Source organism: Excalfactoria chinensis, chromosome 2, assembly GCF_039878825.1.
Source record: "Excalfactoria chinensis isolate bCotChi1 chromosome 2, bCotChi1.hap2, whole genome shotgun sequence".
Classification (NCBI taxonomy): Eukaryota; Metazoa; Chordata; class Aves; order Galliformes; family Phasianidae; genus Excalfactoria; species Excalfactoria chinensis.
In genome coordinates this window covers 94,405,452-94,430,526 of record NC_092826.1, presented here as the reverse complement: position 1 = coordinate 94,430,526, position 25,075 = coordinate 94,405,452, and the positions used below count along the sequence as shown (strand labels likewise).

The window sequence follows — 25,075 nt, the reverse complement described above, 5'->3', positions numbered from 1 at the left end:
TGTACAAGCAGGTATAGAGACAACATATGTCAGTCCTGTAGACCCAAACTCTGCAGTCCACGCTCTCATGAGTGAAAACTGCAGAGAAGAAAGAATAAGGCAGGGCATGTGTCTCTTCATCACTCCATACAATCTGCACATTTAGCTTTAATCTCATTATCAAGTTGTGCCTCTGATTATTGAATTTACTTCTGAAAAATAATTTACACCAGGAAAAAATTTTCTCTCATAACTGGATTGTTGGAGTCAAGAATGCCAGACTGCTGTCCTAGCTCTATCATTGCCTGGCATGTCACTTCATCTTTCTGTTCTTTTGTTGATTCTCCCACCATTATTTGATCTGTTTAGACTATAAACTTTTACAGGTTTTTTTGTTGTTGTTTGCTGTTGTTGTTTGTTTTTCTTTTGATTGGTTGTTGTTGTTTTGGTTTGGTTTTGGTGTTTTTTTGTATAGTGCAATGAGGTTGATCTTGCACTGGGCTCCTGGGCACTGCTGTAAAACTAATGTTACAGAAGCAAGGAATATGAAAAGGGGAATTGCATAGCCTTAGTCACTCACTCACTGAATTTAGAGAAGCATTGCTGTTAATTTCAGAGGACACAGTTTTGGTTTCTATTTTGTTTTCAAGTATTTTGAATATTTTGAAGTTTCTGTCAGCTGCTCAGTGCGCTGTCAAATGCGCTAATGAAAGGTTTTCCTAAAGTTAATTTTCCTACTCATAATACAATAACCAAATTTGCTTTAACACTTGAAAAAATCCATCCATACTAAAGAGAATCAGTTGCTTAATCCGAAAATTAAAGGTTATTGCATGCAAGAGAAAATAATTACATGCTCAAAGTATGGAAAAAGGAAAACTTTTTAAATATGTAGGTATTTGTATAATTAAAGACTAATCAAGCATGAAGGCTGCTGACTAAACCAGAAAATGAGATTGTTGGCAAGCAACATTGTAATGTAAATGCCATTTTTGTTTAAGTACTAAAAAGCTGGAGGGATGATATCCTGAACAGATTAAAAGCAAACAGCATTGATAATAAATATTTATCAGATTTCAAATGCAACACAGAGATTTTTATATTTTACATGCAAAATATATTGGCATTGAAATATTCAGTCACTTTTCAAAGGTTTGTTCACATCTTCACTTTAAAATGTTGAAAAGCAAGCACTCAGTAGTAACAGAAACAGCTTTAGAACTCAGTCTTAACCTGTAGCAATGTCAGTAATCTGTACACAAAGAAAAATGTGTGAGAGTTGCATATATTTAACTGTAGCGTATAAGATCAAGTCCTGGGGAGGGAGACTCAGAATTTTAATGTTTGGGGGTTTTAATGGTATTATTTAAGTTCTCTTTGCTTTTTTCTTTTGTTTTCCTTTTGTTTTCTCAAAAATGTTCATATTAATTTTTCAAAAAGTTGTAGAAGCTTTTCAACTTAATTTAAAAATGCGTAGTAGAGTATTTATGGAAGGCTTATCTACACATACAGAAATTATCCCAACATAGCCATCATTTCATTGTACAGAACTAATTTAGTCAAAGCTTTGCATTTTCAGAGCAGTACGTTTAAAGTGGTGTAAAAGCATTGCACTGGTTAAATGTGCTCATCGTATACCTTTGTGTTATATACCTGAATCTTGTTCAGAAATGGATATAAATATATTTGTTTACAAGAGTTCTGGAGTGGGAGGAAATGTTTAAAATGAGGTACCTAGATGATTTCTCATTCCCACCCATTTTCTTTCTCTTGGACTATTCCCAGAGTTGGCACAACTTAGTTTGCTAAAGTGCAGTAGAAACCATCTCTTAATCAAACCTAGTCATGCAGTAGTTGAGGCTAATTTAAAACATCCTTCTTTTCACATTTGTGAAAAGAGGCCTAAACTCAACAGTGAAGCAATGAAGATCTTCGCTTTAGTGCATGCCCTGTGGGCCGTTGCAACCTCTGTGTTGATCTGTACCTCCTTGTTGTTTCGACACACATTTTCTTTTCAGAATAATTTTCATCATACTTGATTATGACTGAGAGATGCAATAGCTTATCACTGACAGGGTTACTGGGGAAAACTAACAGTAGGGATTTTTGAATGTATGGCTGCCTACAACATTATCAGTTTTTTCAAGTTGTAAATTTTAGGTTGCCTGTTAACAAAATACTCAAATTCCTTCTTTCAGCTGAGATGAAATGGTTGCACCTCCCATAGATTACTGATCCTGTCAAGTAGGTGATCATTCTTTTTTGTTTTGTTCTGTTTTCTAACTGCAATATTCTTTAAAGTATAAGCTACAAGAATGGGTTTGCTCTTACTTCTACATAGAACATTACCACTGTTTACTGAGGAATCTAACATGTAAATTATTTGAGGGCTCAAATAGTTACGCTTACAAGTCATTAAACTTCTAAGTATCTTGGAACAGAAAGAGGGTATCCCTGGGATATTTATCTGAGGGCTCTGAAGATCAAAATGGGGAATAGAGTCAGCAGAAGAGAAAAACTCTGAGGTCTTTGACTTAATCCTTTTTATTTTACCATGTGCACATCAACTCCTATGTGATTTGAGAAACTGGGTTCAAAATAAAGAGACAAAAATCTGAGTGTTTCAGTGCTACCAAAACAGTTTGTCTAGGGTCTTATGGAGGGATATGGCCTCTTAATGCAAACAAAATGTCCACCACCCTGAAAGTTTCTATTCCAGTGGAAACAATAAATTGTTCAATTGATTTTTTTTTTTTTTTTTTTTTTTTAAGTTATTTGCAAAAAATATTGTGATTTGTATTTCATCCCTGTCCTGGAAATCACTGCAGGCTTTGCAAATACTACCTGGTGCTTAGAAAAGCCAAATCTGACATTTTTGAAGTAAACTGGAAAGCTGTAGACTATTAAATATAATCTTCACACTAGGGTGCTGTTTTCAGATTTCCCAGGCTGTGATTCAACACATCAAGGCAACAGGTGTAATGATCTGAGGAGGAGGATCCACACAAAGTAGAAAGAAAATATCAGCATACTTTCCAGTTCTGACAGCAGACAGTCCAGTGTTCGCTCTGTGAAATACAGGCAGCCTGCCAGTGAAATGGTCCAGCACCAAAAGAAGGAGTTTTATACCTGAAGAATTAAAGTTTGTAATTGTTCGGACTGCAACCACTCTCATTTTTTTTAACTCATTCCATTGCAAAATGCCAGCATATATAAAGTTAGAGCACTTTTGCTGAAAACTGTAGAATCGTTGGAAAGCAAAGCTACTCATGGCATTTTCTACAGCCATCTTCTAAAGTAATGTTTTAGCTTCAGGTTCAAGCCTTTCCACTGCACCTGATTCAGTCTTGAAACTCCAAGCAGCATGCCCTCTCATGATGGTAAATGCTCTGTTTTGGCAAGGTAATGGATACTTGACAGCTTTTACTTTTCTATCATCTTGGAAGATAAATAGCTGACTCTACCTACAGTTAGAAAGAGAACTTCCTGTACCATTTTTCTAATATGCATAACTTTGACAAAGGAAAGAGTAGAAGGTGATTTACTAAATGTAAGCACATACATCTTCTCTGCTAAAGAATCACCTCTTGGAAATTTGAATGAACAATTAATGAACAATTTCCATGAACGCTGAGACAACAAGGATCTTCTTGAAAATATTCTAAGTGTAAGATAAGATTGATATGAATTATTGATTAGAGTTTTTTGACACTATAGGTTACCTGATATTATTTGAGCTGTTTGAGTAGAGGAGTTACCAGTTATGTGGACTATGAGTACTAGTTTTCCTGGGAAGAGTGGCTAGTATTTTAAATCTGTCTGGTTTCTCTTCTTTGTATATAACAGCCTAAGCTTATATAACAGGAAACATTTTAAAAGGTGATTGACACAGAAAGATTAGTATATCTAGTGTTTGCATTATTACAGTTGATGGGATTAAAAATAAAAATTAATAAATAGGTACATTCTGAAGATAAAGCATGATCATTAATGTAGGTAATAGAGTGAATTCCTGTCGGTCAAAAGTAGTTCTAGTATAGTGAAATGTTCAAATGCTTCTTGAAAGTAGAGTTAAAAATAAAGCCCTAAATACCTAAGTGGCCCCTTCCTTGCTGACTCCAATACAACTGAGACTTCATGAGCACAGCTTGACTTTTAATGGTATTAGGTCAGCACAGAATTCTTAAACAATGAGGAATTATACATTCTGAAAACAAAAGTTTTAGCCTGACTACTTTGATAAAGATTCATGACACCTAGCCCTTTAAATATTGAACTTAGACTGTAAAAATATCACTTCTTATTGATCACATGGTTATTAAAGTCAGTCAAATGCTCAATTCATATGTCAAACACTTGTAATATTTCCTGTAAATATTAGAACAAAAGAGGAAGGTGATAATATCATTGTGTTCCATTGCCTCAGATTTATTCAGCTTTTCATCACAGAGAAATAATAAAACTGTCATCAAGAAATGCATTAAATATGCCAAGCATTTATCAAGACTAAATTCATTTACAGCTGCATCATGTATGTGGTGCATGTGCACATTAGTTCGTGTATATGAAGGTAAGAACATATCCATCTATATAACTGAGAAGTGTGTAATATACCATGTGTTCTTGTCTCCTTTCAGTACACCTTCCTTCTTCCTGCCATGTACTTGCTACCCTGAAAAGGTATCATATAGTTGTCAGATCTCAAGGAAAATGAGGAAACTTAGTAAACCAACAGACATCAGTTAAGTGTTAAAGGCAGTATTTAAGGTATCTTCAATTTATATTGCTCCTAATGACTTTCAAGTGTGCTTATAAGGGAGGCCAGGGGGTAAATCTTGAGATCTCCCAGGATCCCCCAAGATGCCTTTCCATAACCAAATGCTTTCATATGAGTAATCGAAAGAAACCTTTAGTCAACCACTGGGGAGTCTTTACAGCCTGGCTTCGATTGGAGTCTGACTGCAGGCCTGTGAGCAGGAGGTGTTTGTAAGCATTTCTAATGGCATTTTGATGTACATGTACAAAATTGATGTCGGAAGGATCATTGTAAAGTCCCAAACAGTGGAATATTGAGGACATTTTCAGGTGGCAGTCAGATTCTGGCTGGGTGAGCCTAGTATATTTTCTCATGTCACAGTTGATTAGGTTCACAGGGAAGTGGAAAGAGTAAAAAATTCTCTTATTACTGCAGCAATGCCATATCAGCCTCTTTTCCCTTTGAATGCAACATTAGTTTTTGTCCAGAACTCTAACTGCTTTCTACAGTTTGGGGAATTGTAAAGCAGAAACAATTTTCCCAGCTAGGCTGACCTTCACAGTAATGAGAAATGACTGGAATTTCTCTCTATTTCTCTAACGTTTGGGAAGGGAGGTAAGAGGAATATGTTTGTTTTACCTGATATTATGTTGTGGGTGTCTATTTGGCACTTTGAGCCTAATTTTTTTTCATTCAAGAGATTACATGGATTGCTGAACCATCTGACCAAGTAGCCATCCCTCAAGTGTACAGAGAAACGACTTTAAACCTTTTGTTATCACAGCACTGATGGCATTTGGTTTCATCCATTAAATGTGTGCTTCATATTAACAAAGAACGTTGCTACTTCTGCAGTAATAACACAGGATACATACATGAAAACTGACCAGTCAGTCTCAAAACAGAGGACTAAGATTTAATTATGATGACAGGGAAAGAAACAAAACTGTCTACAATGTCTGAGAAGTTGTGTACAGATGCTAGGCTACTTCAATGACATCATCAGCTTTGGGTGATCTTCAAACTGTGGAAGTTTCTGGGTAAGCTGCTGCAATAAGAAAGAAAGTCTGATGTGTGGATGTAGGGTCACAGATTCACAAATGGAACACAGGTGCCATGGCTGTCCTGTCTGCTGCTGGCAAATAGAAGAAGCTGAATCTCACCTTGACAAATATGGGATGAGGAATATTCTCAGAAGCTGCAGAAACAGCTAGGGGAAATAAAAGCAGTATATAAATAAAGGAAACTTGGAGTTTATTGGAAAATTGAGGAGTTCATTCCTGACTGTGGGCTGCAGGAAGCAACTGAATGCCTCTGAAAGCTGTGAAGAGGCAGGACACTACTATCTGCACTACATCTCTACAGGGAACCTCAGCCTAACCTTTAGTGTGTGATCTCCTAAATGCAAATGATGTTCATAGCAATTATTTTAAGGTTTTTCTCTCCCTCCTACTGCCAGCCAGAAATAATGGCACAGCAGTAGAAAAAGCACACACTGCATAGTGGCATCCAGGAATAGGTGCCTTACACATACAGTGTGGGTTTGTACCTCACTCTCCTGCAACCTCTGTAGCAGCACATCCCTGTGGAGATGAACCCTACCCCTCTACCTGTTATTAAGATGGTCAGATGGTCCCCCTTTCAGCCTATTTCCTCCACCCCAAGACACCAAGTAAATGCTCATACTGGGTCTTGCTGCTGTACCAGTAGTTCTGCTTGATTTTTCTATGGGGAGCATGCAGCCACCAAGCCTGGGCAGCAGCAGGATAGTCTTTCTGGAAAGCAGCAGGCTACTAGTCAACTGAAATGGAAGATTATACGATTTGTAGGTTGAGAGGAAAAAGAGTAATGTGGAAAGCACATGACAGCATTACCTGTCTCCATTCATCAGCAGCCAGGCTTGCTCTCAAACCATGGTTCTTGTTGCAGTGTTCTGAGATTTCTGAAGCTCTAATGGTGCTCTTAGTACTTCTAGATGGCTAGGAAGTTCCACTGTTTACTGGAGTTTCTATTCAGTCACTAAAATAACATTTTTAATAAACTAGTCATTCCTTTTCGCCAATACAGAGAACACTGAAAGCAAAAATACATTAAATAAATCTGTTTAACGTGAATTACTGTCACAATTCTGCTTACATGAGTATGCCTAATGAATAAATGTGAAAAACACCAAGGAAAAGACAGTTTTAAAAACTGGACTTTCAAAGAAATGTTTCCTTACCCAGGCTGGACTTAGCCTTAGTCATTTGGCATGCTGGTTCAATAATTTTGCCCACCTTCCATCACATCATGCTGTGCATTTCTGGACTGTGAGATCCAAATCACAGTGCTCAGCAGTCATACTGGCTGCTCGCTGTGGCCATCTTAGAGCAGTTCACAGCTCCAACTGCTCCTGCAAAACAAAAATGGCATGGATGGAGAAGATACGAAGTAGGAATGTGTATTAGGAAATGGTCTAGAAACACAAAAAAAACAGGCCACTGTTCTGAAAAAAGTATTAGCATAAGGTCTGTAAAATTTCCGTTCCCAAATATATTGCAGTCTTAGCAGACTAGTGAGACAAAGGAATTATGATTATCTTCACTCTACAGATTGAGAAATGAGTTAGTAAGAGATTAACAAGCTTGTCCAGGTCACTCAGGGAGTCTGACAAGCACAAGTCTAGGACCTAGATTTTCTGAATTCCTAAAGAAGGATCAATCTCTAAGAAATAGTCTCCTAAGCTATGTTTCTTAATAAAAGAATTTTCTATTAAAACGTTACAGAAGTAAAAATGCAATTTCTTTACCTTTCAGTTTGATTAATGGATTCTTTACAACATAACAATAAAGCACGTTCCTTTTATAGTATAGAGTATTTGTATCACTTCCTTCAGGAAGTAATGATGGAAAAAAATCCACATTGATTAATTTCAGATAGATTTTGGTTTGGTTTGGTTTTGCTTGTTTGCTTTTTGTTTTGTTTTGGTTTTTTGGTGGTGGTTGGTTGTTTGTTTTTTTTAACCAATACCATATAAGATTTTTTAAAGTGCTGGTATTTGGCACAATGGTCAGCCAACTAGCAAGGGAATACCCTTCATAGATAATATAATAGTAGAACAAATTCAGTTTCCAAACTTTAATCTAAGAAAAGCTGAACACAGACTGGAAAACTTCCACAGTGTTACTCAGTTGGTTCACCCTATTTGATTGCTGGTCAGCATGTGAACCCTATTTTAGAAGTGATGTGATTTCTATCTAAAATAAGCTGTTTACAGTGTTCTATGGGCTATTACTGTTTGAATGCTGGTTTCTAAAGTTCTTGAAAGAAGTCTACATTAAAGCAGCATTCAGAAGATTGTAGGATTGTTTTGTATTCTCTCCGAAATAGAATGTGATTTCATCTGCATCAGACTGATTTACACAAAGTAATTTTGTTGTTTTGCTTTTGAGCATATGTGAACTCCCAGAGATATTATTGACCCCTACTTAAAAAGTTTGCCATGAGATGATACACCAGTAATAGTCCTATTGTTAGTAATGGCCATAATGGGTATAAAATCAGGTGTTCTTTTTAGGAGATGAAATATTTTCTTTACTCCTTTATAGGCATAAGTAGAACTTAAATACAAAGATGTGGGTGGTCAGGATTTTCTGAGTTCCATTCCAGTGTAATATGGCAGTGTGCAACAGCTGCTGAAAGATTTGCAGCCAGTCAGGGATGCCAACAGAAGAGCAACCCCTAAGGAATAATGTAAGGATTAGTTTTTGATTGCTGTGTCACTTACTCATTTGTTAGAAACAAAGGCCAACTTGTAACACTTCCCTGATAAAGGCTGAGGGAACTCAGCTTGTTTAGCTTGGAGAACAGAAGGCTCCGGGAAGACCTCATAGTGGCTGTCCAGTATTTGAAGGGAGCATATAAATAGGAGCGGGATTTATTGTCTATATGGGTGGATAGTGATAGGACAACGGGGAATGGTTTTAAACTAAAACAGGGGAGGTTTAAGTTAAATATTAGCAGGAAGTTTTTCACTCAGAGGGTGGTGACGCTCTGGAACAGGTTGCTCAAGGAGGTTGTGGATGCCCCATCCCTGGAGGCATTCAAGGCCAGGCTGGATGTGGCTCTGGGCAGCCTGCTCTAGTGGTCGGCAACCACTTACTTTGCAGAGGGGGGTTGAAACTAGATGATTATTATGGTTCTTTTCAACCCAGGCCATTCTGTGATTCTATGATTCTGTGATAAAATGGATTGTATTTGGGACCGAATTTTATTGTCTATGGGAAATTAGCACATGGTTAGAGTGAAACATAATGTAGGAAATGTGCATATGTGCTCATAGACTGGTCACTGGTTCCTGAAGATAAGAGCTGCAAGGCCCTGACTCTACTTTAAACACAGGAATATTCATGCTGACATTTAACTTAATGGTCATTTAAGTAAAATATGTAATGTAGGGGCTAGGGTCGTGGAAGAATCAGGGCTCAGAGGTACGTTCTTTCTGTCTGCTTGAATCTAAATTCACCCACAGCCAGGTAGTTAGACTCAATGTTCAGTGTAGCCAAAAATGGGGGAAACTGCAAAATTCCCTTTGTGATGGGTCCTGATACAAGGTATACACTTCCTGTGCATGCCATCCTCATGAGGCATTTAAATGTGTGTCTAGTTGCCCCTGTGACCAATAGAAAAAAAAACGTTTTCTCAGGAAGACAGCCCAGGAAAGGACCTTGCCTTGTGAGCTCTGAATTACACCCCAGAGCATCTTTTTCTCTTTCCAGCCATAGAGGCAATGAAAGGCAACCAGCTTTGTAACAGCATCTGAAAGTAGGTATTGAGGACACTCCCTAAACAGACAGAAAGCAAAGTGTGACTGCAGCATGGGCTCTCCATATTCCCACACAGGCCATTTTTATAGTTGTGTGACAGAATGTGGGCTTTAGAGGATCATTCCTGCAAGTTACTTTCTCCTGTAAAGTATATCAGAATAGTTGTGACACTGTTTTGTAAAACTAAAAAGAACACTAGTCAAAAAGACTGCGTGTTTCTAAGATCATTGCATGTAGATTAAAGCCTCATCTCTTACATGTTGACTTATGTATGCCTATCATCTTTCCTCCAAGATCTTGTACACAGCAGGGTTGGCATACAGGCTTCATGAAAAGCAGAAAGATAACAGAAATACATAAGTGTTTTGATTTACTTACAGTCTTCTACCTTCTATTCCTTATCTAGAATTTTAGGATGTCTAGTATGTTGTGCATGATTTCAAATAATTATTTTGATAGTCTTTCTTGTGATTGCACTTCTTTTATTTTAGCTCTCTTGTGCTGGTATGTCAGAATTAGTTATTTCTTTTGTTAGCTCAGTAGTGTTTTGCTTCTTTAAATACAGATTAAAGCCCAACTATTTTCTTTTCCTTGGTGACATTAATCTCTGAATGCATTTAAAACAAACAAACAAACAAACAAACAAAAAACTTGTGTTCTGCTTGGGAAATGGGAACCTTCCTAAATGTGTATATGATATATTTCTTTTTTTTTTTTTTTCCTTTAATATAGCATATAACCTATACTAGATAATGAACTGTATTAGGCTGTTATTTGATACTGCGTGCCCAATACAGGTACATATCCAGTCCTTAACACTTACAAAGAACCAGACATAATTTCAGCTGCATAAGGGGGATCTTAATTTGAGATTCCCCACCAACATCATCCATTGAGTTCCCCTCAGTAGAACACTGCCTCCAATTTGTGTTCTGGCTGCTTGCCTTTGAACATTCAAAGGCATCCAGTACTCAAACTGTTCCATGGGACAGCATGCAGTATCCAACTCAAACTTCTTTCCCTAAGCAAAGAAAAGCCAGTGGCAATGAAGGAGCAGTATGTTTAAGTAAGAAAACCCTGAAAGGAAGTAGGATTGCTGATACTTGAAAAAATTTCTACCCAGGAATTACAAATATGCACAAAAAACAAATCAGGCCAATTACACCAGTCTTTCAAGGACTGCTGGTGACATGGGGAGTTGGCTCCAACCTGGGCACAGGTGGAAGTAAGGCCATCTGTGCCCCAGCAGTGACAAATGAGAAGGGAAAACAGGAGGTCCTGGTGCTGCCCACCTTGCCAGCAACCCTTTCCGCAACAGCCACTTGTATGGATGCATCCATGATCAATTTAGCTATGCCTCCCAGCTAGTGCCAATCATAAATAAGGAGCCCATAAGTCTCTGAAGTAGCTCTTCAAGTCAAGCTCTTGTGGCTTGACATACAATTTTTACCCCAATTTTATTATCCTTAACAGCTATATGATGAGGATCATTTATGTAAGTGACTCATCTTTTCTGCATAATAAAATGAAGGTCTAGAGCTCAAGTAAGCATTATATGAGTTACTGTAACTCATTTCAATATAGGACTTCATAAAGTCAAGACACCACATGCAACATTTACTGTATGAGTGTGAATAAACAAAAAGACAGAAGGAATGGGAAAAATGCATCAGGGATTTTCCTAGCACTGAAACAGCAAGTTGAGTAGCTGATCTATCCCTATGAAAAGTGTCCAGAATATTATGGTAGAATTAGTATTCTTAAAATAAAATATATCTTGCCAGATAGCAATTTCAAAGACAAGACAAGGCTTTCATTTATGCAGGATGTTCTGATAATGTGAACGAGAAAAGTTAAAGCAGTTATTCTATAAATAACAGAAAATTCAGAAATATGTAGATCTGAAAGTAATGCCTCTTATTTATTTCCAAGGAAATTACAACAGATACAAAGAGCACAAAAATACTATTAGATAGAGTGAATTATCACCTACAAAACACTACTTTTCAACATTGTCACCACCATTAGTTATGCATTTTATTCTACAATGAACAAGGGCCGGCATACTGTGTTTGTAAACATCTGCAATAGCAGATGTGACCCATGGCCACTATTGCCACTGCTGAAATTCACCGTCTGCTGCCTCACTGTGCTCATATTCACTGTTTGATCTCCATAAACATTTTGCAAGTATCAATGAATGTCAATGGGGACAGTTTTTTCTGCCTGGAGGAATTAAGTGACATACCTTTTTCCATGCCAGACGCCATTTGGTCAGACTGCCCCTCTGCTGCCATCTATCACACAGCAACAAAATGTAACAGTATATTGGTAGGAAGTTCAACCCCGACTGCCATACCACCACTGTCTGCCTCTAATGTCATAAGCCAATGGGATAAACAGTAGGCATTACTTTCGGAGCAGCCTTCATATGTTTACCTGGATCTACCTTTCACTAATTAAGTAAAGTCAGTTTTAACTTTAAAATAATCCCTTGTAGTAATTTTTACTATTTCTGTGTTTCTTAGTCAAAGATCTGTATCTTACAAATCGCTTTCATAGTCACTAATTCTGGCTGTGTTAATAAACTTCTGTGCCTCAGAGGATTTTTTTGGCCACCATTATTATTTCCTGGATGTATATTACGGCAGTGGCTTAAGTGCCCAGTGTACATAAATATCTGCATTACTGTGCAAGTGCTGTGCAGCAAAGCAGAAGAAATATTCTGCTTGTAGTTTGACCCTGAAATAAGGAAATTGGTTTTAATTTGCTTCTTGCCTTACTTCAGTACACATGCATATGTAACCCAGTCCTAATGGACTTTCATGTGTATTATGTAAAAAGAAAACAAATAAACAGGATGAAAGAAAGACTGGTTTTTTAATTCTCATTTTTCAGACAGGAAATTAAAGAAAGGAAAAATAAAATGGAAGAATTGGACCCCTAGCGAGATTTCCAGGACTCTGCCCAGAGACCCTAATCACAAGATTTCTTTTCTGATCAAATATAATTATTACTATTTCCATCACACATACATTTTGGAAAGTTTTTCATGTTTCCACATAAAATACTAATTTTCCAACCCTGAACTTTCCTTTTAAGCACAATCAATGAAAAGCTATTGTTGCTTTTACAAATGCCAGAGAGAATTATTACCATCACAGGCAAAAATAAAAAAGATATTTTCACCCCCAGTAGATTGAATTACTGAGAAGTAACCTTATAATTACTGTATAAAACTCCCTGTTTAAACACCATTTTTAACATTCTTAAAGTTTTAGATTTATTTTTCATGAGCCAGTATCGGTGAGCTACATCTGCCATGCTGTAAGTTGGTGCAATAATGCTGACCTCCGTGGGACTCCACCACTGAGGACCCTCAAGTGGCACACTATTTTTGGACAATTATTAGTTAGGAACATGGAGACAGAGGTCTGATTTCTCTGACACTTGTTTAAACAACCAGGATAATTTTCATGACATCAAAGGAAGTATTTTGGACTTCTTGCAGTATACCGGGTAAATCTGCTTTAAATTAGGTATTTGTCAGACCACCAGGGAGAAGACTTTTGATCTTTCCTGGTGTGGAATTCAGTAGTGGAAACGCAAGGGAACCCTTGAGTGGTATTGAGCTTGGCAAACATACCCTCATCCCTCGCTCCCTGCAGATCTCAGATCAGGTGCCCTCACACCCTGCAATTCTCAACTCTCTCATGATCTTCAGCAGTGAGAAAGAAAATTCCCTCTCAGCACTCCCATGTGACTCTTTCATCCACAAACAAAATAACTAGTTCCTGAAATCGTGCAAAAGCAATAATTTCTGGTTTGATTTAGATAGTTCAACTTGTTTGCTGCTTCTAGCTGATGGATGTTCTGCAAATCAGAGTCCTTGTCTATCTCTGAGCTGATGCTAAGAGGATAGTGACCTGTCTTCTGACTGTCGTTGCTGAAAGAGGGAACAATTCAGTGCAGAATGACTGCGCCCTCCTTTTGTGATGTCCTTAAAACTGATCCATCCCTTTTCTATTTGTTCTCTCCCACTGTGTTAAGAAATGAGATGAGTACCCTGCAGTTTGTGATTTTTTTACACTACCTCCTAATAATCATTGTCCTGCTGCACATACAGCTAATATGCACATTAGGTGTAGTGAGTTCCATATTAATTGCAGTCAGCCTGGGTTCACCACAGATACTGCCCTCTTTGAATTATGTTAGAAGAAACATAGAATCATAGAATCACAAGGTTGGAAAGGATGTACAAGATCACCTAGTTCAACCATCCTCCTATCACCATTACTACCTCTAAGTAACTAATCCATAAGAACTACATTTTCTGACTGGATTGCGTACAAAATCATTTTTGATCCTTGGTTTACCTCTTCTACTGACAGTGGCACCTACCTATACCTGCAGCTGCAAAAAGATCCACTGTTCTCGTTCCAAACAAATATTTTGGCAAATAGTTAAGATGCATGTGTTCCTACCACGCCAAACAGGGAGGAGATTAGGAAAAGGGCATGTCAGAATGATTTCTTTGAAGTGAAGTATTTCCACTCAATCATAAAACATCCATCTGTGAGGGTGATCTGTCTTAAATTTCCTTTCAAGAAATCATTTTGGTCTGAACTAAATGTTTTGTGTGACCTACAGTTTATTTCTTTTTTTTTTCTTTTTTTTTCTTTTTTTTTTTTTTTTTTTCTCATTCCAGATCCACCTGAGCTGAGTTTCATTATTGTTTTGGGGCATTTATTTATTTATTTATTTATTTTGGAGGAGGCCAGTAGGATATTTGGAAGAAATATTTGAGTCTCCAAATAGAAAAACCTATTACTTCTACATCTGTAGACATATACATGTTATGACTTCCTACTCCGGTGAATGACTTGCATGGTCTGCAATGGCTTAAATGCCAAAATTAAAAGGAAAAAACAACAACAACAAAAACCAGATCACTGGTGCAAAGATTTTTTTTAAATAAAATATCAAAGTAATTAACTCACTCCAGAATTTTACATTCAAATGTTTTTTGTGCTTTTTTTTTTTTCAAATTTCATTTCCTTCTATCTGCAGATTTGTAGCCTGTAAGAATTAAAGGGGACGATTCTGATAGTTGTTATCTTTGTTTTACACAACTGCAACTCTACTGACCTCATTACATTTACACCAGCTTTATATAAACACAGAGAAGAGTCAGAATCAGACCAAGAGCATAGAACTCACATTATTTTTAGTACAAAAAAAGCCAACAACACCCTTGTTTCGTAAAGCACAAGAAATGCTACAGGGCCCATAAATATTTTGTGAATCTAGTCTACAGGTGAAAGTAGGAAATACTTAGAACATGAAGAAAATCATCTGTCTGTCTATTGACAGTACCTTATGGAAGAACAAGATTCCAGGTACAATAAGGCAATAATGAATTTAATGAAAAAGCTACAGACATTCAGATTGTAAGCTGAGCTGCTGCTGGAAAAGATGCTACATATTTTTGCCCATATAGCAGCATTAGTTGTCAAAGAGTAGATTTCCAGTGATAATAAATATGGAGGAAATTATTTATTGTAAATGATAATTAGACTTTCCCCAGGCTACACTTTCAGCCAGCAGCAGATACTGAATAATAACACAGGATTTTTTTCTGACATTCATCCTCCATACAAAAAAGGATGATAGAAGCTAAATCTTGCCATGACTTTTGTTTAATATGCAGTATTATCAGTGAAGGAAAAAATTAATGTTTGCATGTGACTTTGTGTAATCACGTGTATAACACGGAGTATGTCACACTCCCTCTTTATCTGTGAAGCAGACAGATCACAGTGACAAGAACATACTAATACACACTGCTGGGTTTACTCCGGATTGTATTAGGACTAGCATACAATCTAACTTCAAGCAGTCATTGCGGGATCTCAGGCTTAGATTTTAACCAATTTGGAATTGATCCTTGCAGCAAAAAAAATTCTCCATTTATACTTGAAGTCATCACTCACATTCAGCTACCAGCAGTTCTTCTGTTACCTCAAGCAATATGGAGCTATGCTTTTGTTATAAGAGGATCTCAGTTTCATATACCCTCTTGCCATCAATTTATAGTGCCTAGCACCATGGCAATTACAAAGACCTCAGAAACAATACATTGCTAGCCTATATGTTTTTAATTATATTTCCAAGTTTCATTTGCTGTTGGCAACTTGACGTTATTTTGATTTTCCTGAGATGAAATATATGAGTTTCAAATACAGCTTTGAAATTGATTAGGAATTAATATGGCAGCATTACAAATGCAGTAGATTTAGTGCTGCTTTTGCAGCTCTGCCTGAACTCCCATATGGAAGAACTATTATGACCAGGTCAAGAGTGATTTGAACAAAGTAGCTGAAGCTGGAGATAAGAGGTCAAAGAAAATGAATGAAATAAATAAAAGCAGAGAGAAAACTTCATTCTGTAAAAGGACTCCACCCATTCCGCTTCCCCCTACCCCGCCCCCCCCCTCCCCCCCCAAAAAAAAAAAAAAAAAAAGAGAGAGAAAAGAAAAAAAAAGCACCAAAGCAACAAAAAACTACTGGAATTCTAGGAAGGTGAGACATAACTGGGGGGAAAAAAAAGAAAAAGATAAAAGAAAAGCTTTCAGGGCAGTGAGTGATTTTAAAATAACTGGTTAATGCATTCTCTGCACTTCTCAGAAGAGCATTCCTCAAATTAAACCTGGAAGCACCCAGTTGTCACCAGTCCAGTTCAGTGTCCCTCACGGTTCCTATGTCAGGAAGTGCTCATGTGGGGAGCAGGATTCTCTTTGCCACCAAATCAGATGGAAGTGCTGGAGAGTGAAAGTGGAAATGTTTCAAATATGACTGCATTAAACTATTAACCCTTCTGTCTTTCTTATTTTGTTGGGATATACACCAAAGGCACAATTTTTGTCATGTTAAATATGCAGTTGTTAACCACGTATATGTAGCTTTATATACAGTGCAGGACAACTTGTGTAAAAGAGAATAATGTGTGTATGTAATGTATGTAATGTATGCAGAAGAGAGTTTTTAAGTTCTATATTCTGTACTCAGGGAGCTGGTGCCTTCTTATGTTCACAGTCAAATTAAGCCCTCCAGAGCTGAATGCGGCTGCAGGTTGCTGCCAGCTGAGATGCAGTATGCCACATAGAGGCAGCACAAGGAGATCATATAATCATAGGATGGCCACAGCCTCAGATGTGTTCCTTTCTCTGTCTTAAGGAGAGAGATAACCTCCCCCCTCTCCCCCCTCCCCCACTGACTTATAGACAGCAGAGTTCAACAAATTCACATTCTTCATCCATCACTGGACACTCAAAACTGTAATAAAGTATTTAAATAAGGCAGGAAGAAAAATGTTAACAGTGGCCTACTTAGGGAACCTCCAGCATTCATTTTTGCATACTCACACCCCTCACACAGACTTTCAGTCAGACTGCTTGTTTTTCACTGCTGTCTCTAACTCCTTACATTAACTTCATTAGAACTGTGATTTTGAATTCAGGGCTTTCAAATGATGCACTTGTTTCAAGTTTATTCATGCTTCTCAAATCTCATTTTGTATACTGAGATTTCTGCAAAACTCAAGCAATTAAAAATCCATTTCTCATCTGACTTGGTAGCTTATAAACTCTCCATGCAAGCACTGAAAATTGAGCAATAACTTCTCAAACACATGGCACCAATTATGGCGTTTTTCTAAGGAACTTATTCCTTAAAAGACAGAAGAGAATGTCTTTACCTAATAGTGAGGGTTTCAAAATGAATATTCAAATAAAATAGTCAGGGTATGTATAGTAAGATTGCTTTTTGTACTGTAAAACAAGACTTGTAAGATTTTCTCAAATACCCAACATGAATTCTCAACTCCACATGGCATTTTTAGCATTTGTAGGTTCATTATCCTTTATTTATGCAAATGGTCACATTTACATGTATTTGTGCCATTCACACATTTAAATTAAAGGCAAACAAATGTTTTTGATTAAAGAGATTAATTTGTGGTGTCTTACACCTTCTACAGAAGCTAGATCATGGAGACCCAAGTGCTGGGCTCTTATCTAAGAAGACAGATGGCAATTTCCTTTTGATAAGGGTTCATTTTTTAGCAGCAAGGGAGCCCTGAAGTAACCATTTTTCTTGTGGGGAAAACATCTTTCCAAAGCCAGATAAATCATTCTAAAATAGACAAACACAGGAATGGAAGAACTAATCAACACAAAATGAGCTGATTGGAAGCCCCTTTCAGAAAGTTTAGGAGATGTCCTTTCCTTTCATGCATTACACATGCAGGAACTTCTTGGAAAATTGAAGAACACAGATATATATATTTTTTTTCAGTAATCTTCTGACTCACTGGTGCAATTTATGATTAGTACAGATGCAAAATTTCATGAAGTCAGATGATTTAAATTCCTTATCTACTGCATGTCTACATGATTCATAAAATATACAATTGGAGGTGTTTCAAAGTGCTCTCAAACATAAAGGTAGCTAGCTGTACTCAATGAAGATGACTGTTTAATTCAAACCTGGAACAGTGTGTGTCAGCTGATGCAGATCAGGAGCATTCTGTAAGTAAAAGTAACACGTGAAATGTCTTAGGAACCCACAAAACTAGTTGTGGGTAGTTTGCAAGTACTGACAAACAGCTAAAAGGAGTCAATCTGCTCTTTGTAGTTATGCCTTTACAATATATTTGTTTCCTGTCTGTGTATAAATGCTTACTTTTGCCTTTTCTTTTTGTCAAATATAGACAGCATAAGAACAGACATGCTAGCACCTTCCATGTGCCTTATCTCATATGTTTAGACCCAAATAGGATCCCTTTCCTCTCATCTCCTTTACTCTCTTTTCTCTCCATCGCTAATGGAGCAGAAATAAAAATGGCTGTGGTGGTTTCCACTCACTCCTTGCCTCTGTCCTAATATCTTCTTCATTATTCACATTGCCAGCAGTTTGGTCCTGAAACTCTGTTCTTAATTTGCTTTGCCATGGCTCTATTCTGATTTGACTAGCAGGACCTTGTTTACAAGATACTGTGAGAAATTTTGTGCGTTGCCCTCTCTCCATGTCATATCAGGGTGTACATGAGTGCTGCGTGGTTCCCATCACCTCAGGTCGCATCACTTTGCATTGAATCAAGTCATGTCGCATCAGTGATGCTACTATCAGTACTTATTCCTGATAGAAAATTCAGCATAGATTTAGACAGCAAGTAGCTCAGCCACAATAAATGTATATAATGAGCACATTAAGTGTCTGTGAGAACCAGATATTTTAAGTGTCCCTGACAGTCAGTGCTTTCAGATATTCCAGTATCCTTGTCTCTACACTGTGTTCTGCACATAAATATCTGATATATGTGCATATACTAAAATGTCTGTCTAAGCAACCTATTTAGAACTCTATCTGCAAGCATTTGCAAATATAGACCTGTGCATTATTGGATGGGTCTGGTTATTGTAACCACATTGCTTAGTATGTAGGCTGTTCACATCCTAGCTCCGTAGAAATAACAATTGTTGACAGATACATTTTTTTTCATAATTTGGGATTTGCTTCAAACATTTGCCTGCTGGGGCATATTTGCAATGAGTTATGCATGATTAGGCTCTATGACAGCCATTTTATTGGATGTTTTACCCTGTTGTTCATTTGTAAAAGTTAAATGTTGTAATTACCCTATTACATAAACTAAACATAATGCTGGGAGGTGGGGCAGCCCCAAAATTAAAATAAATAAATAAATAAATAAATAAATAAAAGTCTCTATAATCTGAAACATATAGTGCTCCCAAAGTGTTGGACCACAGTACGCTACTGTATAAAATAACTGCTTTTGTTTTATGTTACTTATTGATTCTTGCTTGGATTTCTTGGGATCTGCATGCTCACAATTTTCTTGATAATATGATGTATTTTTTGCATAAAACTCTAAAGATAAACTGACAGAGTGCAAGCACCCACGTGTAAAGATTTATCTGCAAAACTCTATATAATAACTAAGTGGTCTTCTTATTGTTATTATAAATATTTATTTTCCACTCATCCCTGTAACAACTATCTGCTTTCCCAGGATTAATTTGAAACAGTCTTTTCTGTGTCTTTTTTAAAAATTCCTTCAGGAATTTAATTTCTTCAGGTCCAGAGAGCTATTAATTGTTGGGAGGTACACACAAATATTTAAAACAATTAGGTTTATAACCATCAATACGATGCAGGGAATTTACCAGAAAAGGGAAACTGTACTTTCTCATCAACTCATTTATGTTTAGAAACTGAGTATATGGGCATCTTTGTTGGAATGCTCTGCTCCTATGCCTGTAAGGTGTTGAAGATATTTTCGTGCTGCTGTTATTAGGTACAGTCTGCAGTTACTGGCAGGGGATGCCATGCTGGGTTAGCTTCAGCTAACAGCCAGTCACCACCCAACTGCTCATCCATCTTCTCAGTGGGATGTGGGGGAAAAATAAGATGAGAAAGGTCAGGATAGAGACTGGGAGACTACTCACAATTACTCTAATGGACAAAGCAGACTCAACTTAGAATCACAGAATAGTTTGGGTTGGAAGATACCTTTAAGATCATCTACTTCCAACCTCCTGCTGTAGGCAGGGAAACCTCCCACTAGACCAGGTTGCTCAAAGCTCCATCCAGCCTGGCCTTGAATGATTCCAGGGAAGGGTCACACAAAACCTTGCTAGGCAACCTGTTCCAGTGTCTCATCACCCTCACAGTAAAGAATTTCTTCCTAATATCTAGTCTAAATCTACCTTCTTCCAGTTTAAATCCATTTCCTTTCATTCTGTCACTATCTGCCCTTACACAATGTCTCTCCCCAGCTAGAGCTGGTAGGACCCCTTCAGGTACTGGAAGGCTGCTATAAGGTCTCCTGGAAGTCTTCTCTTTTCTAGGCTGAAGTCCTCTTCATCCTGTCCTCTTAGGGGAAGTGCACTGATCAACAACTTGTGGAATATTTATTACCAACAAAAATGTACTTGGATTGGGAGAAACAAAATGGCAAACACTAAAAGCAACATCTTTCCTTCCCACCATGACAGGCTCATCTCTGCTCCTTCATTCCTGCTTCCACCAGCCAATGCTGCAGGAGTCAAGGGGCTACGGTCAACCTGTAACAGCTCCTTCCTCTGCACACTTTTCCCTGCCCAGCCATGAGCTCTCCACAAATTGCAACTGCTGTCATGAAATACCCATATGTTCCAATGCGGGATCCTCCAAGGATTGCAGAGTAGACAACTGCTCCATTGTATAGTTCTCCTCAAAATCTAAACACAAAATTCACATAAGTTCTTAGTTAAGAATTCCTGTAAAAGGAATGAAATGATAATAAAGATTTCATTTCTATGTTCATTTTTCACACAGATATTTTTCTGGATAGAAAAGAACTTTAAAGAAAAATGTAAAATTACTGCCTAGGCTATCAAATCAAATTGTTGTATTCAACTATACATGAACAGTTGTTCAGTTTCTTACAGCAAATTCAGCAAGATACTTATTTGGCTTTGGAAAATAAATAAATAAATAGATAGATAAAGGTAGGAGAAAACATTAATCCAGAAGAGAAAAGTAATTATTGCTCTCAAGAAGCTGCTTGCTGCCATGACTACCACACTTCTCTTGAAATTGTGCCTCAAGAAGACTATAAAAAAAATCTCACATCATGTGTCAGTTTTTGGATCTTCAAAGCAGTGCCCCTTTCATTTCCCCATCATTACACAGGGTAGTTTTATTTGTGTGTGTTCTGTTTCTGTTTCCTTCAGTAGAATGGCTCCTACTCTACATTGTGTTGGATCACAACAATTTTCCTTTAAAAGTTCTACTTTGTGAAGTCAGAAAAATGTACTGAAGCTACTCGGTTATTATATGACTCTTCCTCATAAAGTTTACTTCTCCAAATAATCGTGTAATTAACAGAGGCATCCTTGAGAAAACTGGCTCTAAGATCACTAACTTCCTCTAAGATCACTGTTATGGTTGGAGTTTTGACTGAGAGCAGAATCTTTGGCACTGGAATTGACAGCTCAAAAGATCACAGCCTTCCAAATGAAATCATTATTTAAATACAGAAACAAAATTAGAAGATCCTCTTGTAGGATCTTTCATCTTTATATTTCTGATACTTCTAGTAAGTGTTCCCTAAGAACACTTACTAGAAATTGTAATGAGAAATGGAATAAATAAAAGTCAGAGATTTTATGTTTAAACTAAGAGCAAGATAAAATATGTCAGAAGTTACCTTGAGGTCCAGATGTAATTAAATGAGATTGATTTCTCTGTGCCCAATTAGCACTTGATACAGTAGCAGTCAATTTAGTGGAGTGTAACTTGCAGTCAACAGCTTCCAAAACAGTCAAAGAAAATGTATCTTCTCTTTTTAATCAGGCTTTTGAATAGATAGGGATGTTTTTGTATGCATTAGGAAGACTCTTATACTGTGAGCTGGCCCATTCACTGTGACTTTTCCTGGAACAAAGTACATAGGGAACCTATGCATATCATAGCTTTTGCCACCATTTTTAATAAGTAGCTTATCTCTATGATGCAACTAAAAGCAATCCTGAGTGTCTCCAGGGTTTGCTGTAATTAAAATTTATTGTTGTATTTGAAAATGTACAGTTTTTTGAAAACTGGAGAAAAAAAAAAAAGAAAGAAAGAAAAAAGAAAAAGAAAAAGAAAAAGAAAAAGAAAAAGAAAAAGAAAAAGAAAAAGAAAAAGAAAAAGAAAAAGAAAAAGAAAAAGAAAAAGAAAAAGAAAAAGAAAAAGAAAAAGAAAAGGAGATTCTGGGAGATAATAGTCTGATTTTTAAAAGGTTTTAACACTTCGTAGTTTCCAGATTCACAAGTTTACTTATGCTCCCCAAATCATTTCCTATATGCCGCTGAAGAGGTAAGCTATATCAGCTGATTTATTTTATTAGCTGATATCAGATAAACGTGCAAAGATTATTTATGCTTACAGTCAGATGCTGTAGTATCATAGAAGCAGAAATTTATGGGTGTCAACTGAGACAGTGGAAGGCCTTTTCTGAAAGTTGTACAATCTGGCTACTGCCTCTTAATTCTCCAAATATTTACAGCTAGAAGGTGGTTACTCCAAGTCCCACTACTGGTCACAAAGTGATATAGAGGAAGACAGAGTTTACCAGGTTCTAATTTGGGAAATAAATACATGTCTCTGTTTTGAACAAGAAATAAACAGATTTATCTATTCTATGTGTTATCTGCTGTGTTCACCTACATCTGGGCTCACACCTTATGCAGGCAATGGAATTGTCTGCACTCAATACTCAGAGACTGATCTTTGCCTTGGTGGTTGTGCTCATCTTTGCTTTTTCCCACAGCTCCTCAAGACTCCTAATCAAGTAGTTTTTGCAGTTTCCCCCTTTGTACTTTATTCCTGCTTGATTTTCTTGCCATGGGGTACAGCGGGCTGGTTTTGGAGATACATATAACAATTCTTTCCAAATCAAAACACTTCCACCAACAATGTCATCTTTTCTGTCTAGCACTGCTACTAATCTTTATTTAGTTATTTACTTTACAATTTCTAGAGGGATTGGATGTGCCCAGGGCACCCCTTTAGGCAACGCTTTATATCAAGGTTCCATTTATAAATACTTCATGAAGGGCTAATGAATGATTAATAGATGTTTTAATGTATGACCAATCAATTGTTGTAGATTTCATAACGCTCAACAGACAAGTACGTTTCTTATAAGCATAGATTATAACCATATCTGACATCTTCTACTGATGAGCTTCTAAACATCAATAACATACACACTACTCATATCTGTAACATGCTTAAAACATCTTCTAATCACTGGTTAATTTTTTATAACCTATTTTGAAGCAGAGCCTGTCTATAGAGCACACCCCTAACTGGGTCTGTGACTTTCCATTTCTATCGGATTGTAAATTTTCTTTTCATGTAAAGACTTGGAACTCCTTTTAATTTGAGCTCAAATGTCAAGCTTTTCTGAGTTAGCATCTGCATTTTCACATCAGCCTAAGGAAACATTCCCAGAATTTTTTTTAAAATTTGGTCGTTCTCAGAAGAGGATAAGAAGATATAAACTTTAAAATGATCCAGTGAGCAAGGCATCTCCCAAAGGACATTTCATTCTGACAGAGGAACATACCTTTCACATGTTTGATAAACTTAAGAGGTGATAGAAGTGTTCCTCCTTGGGATTCCCATCACCTCCAAAAATGAAAGCCACAAGTGTGCTCTGTGCTTTATATGGAGCACCCAGGTAAACCAGACTGAACTGGGCATTACAGCTCCCTTCCTGAAAATTTATGTCAGTCTTAATAGTTTGCAGTTGACAAACAGCAGGTTGCTTAGCATCTTTTCAACAGATTTTGCAATCCAAAATAAACATTTCTGAATATGTAGTTGATTTCTACTGAACTTAATCACAGAGTTGAGACTCATGCTATGATTTACTTAGAGGTTGAGACCAGATCATGAATGATATAAATTTAAAGCAGCTTCAGGTTTTCTTTAGTTTTGGGACTTCAGTTAGTCCCTCTTTTAAACATCCCTAAACAAATATCCCACTCCCATTCAAATAAAATGCTAACTTCTTCACTAACTGCTGTTAACAGAAAGATTAAGCTGCTACATCTCTGACATTAGAATGTAGAACTTAAAGAAATACAACAGGCAGAACCAGGGAAAAGAGAAAAAAAAAATAAAAATGTTTGTTTGTCTTTTTTTAAGAGGGAGATTTATCCTTCAGTTTTAACATGTAACTTCCCCTGGGTTATTTTGAAACCATTCATTGTCAGTGAGACAAAAACCTGAGAAATAAGAACCCCTCAAAACTGCTCAAGCTCTTTGAGTAGACAGATTATTTTTCCCCATGTGAGCACAATCACCTTTATTTTCTTCAGTTAGTACTCTGAGTTTGTCAAGGGTTTCTCCATAATCTTTTCTTTCTTTTTTCAGCTGGTTAACAATCCACTAGCAAGTCAAGCAGCAGCGGCTGCAGCAGCAGCAGCCATGGGCTCGATAGCAAGCTCCCAGGCCTTTGGCAATGCCCTCTCCAGTCTTCAGGGGGTCACAGGTCAACTCGTCACTAATGCACAAGGACAGGTGAGTAGAAGATGGAAGAAGCAGTGAATTCTGATGGCAGACTGATCTTGGTACCAAAATGAGTTCCGTTTGTATGACAGCAATTTAAAAGTGCACATATTGAAGGTAAATAAATATTGATTTGCCAGACAGGGGAAGAAATGGGAAGTCTGAGAAGTGAAAATAAGTTAGGTGCCGATGGAAACCCATTTCAAGCTAGAAAAGGATTAGAGATTGTTTTGTTTTGTTTTGTTTTCGTATCCAACCTTTTGAAAACATCACAGCATTGCAATAACACAGTATTTAAAAGTCCAGTAACCCTGTGATTCTCAATAAATGTATCGTATGTTTTCTTCCATTTGTGTAGGCGTAGCAACAGACAACTATATTAATATGCTATTGTGCTATTAATACAAGAC

General features: G+C 37.1%; 1 protein-coding gene across 3 annotated transcripts in view; it reads left to right on the top strand.

Moving 5' to 3' along the window:
• Window positions 1–25,075, top strand: part of POU6F2 (POU class 6 homeobox 2) — a 306,544-nt gene that overhangs the window by 225,454 nt on the left and 56,015 nt on the right. For all 3 annotated transcript variants that reach the window (XM_072329370.1, XM_072329368.1, XM_072329369.1), the window contains exon 6: window positions 24,531–24,677. In XM_072329370.1, the coding sequence (XP_072185471.1) occupies window positions 24,531–24,677 (147 nt within the window). The remainder of the gene's footprint in view (window positions 1–24,530; window positions 24,678–25,075) is intronic.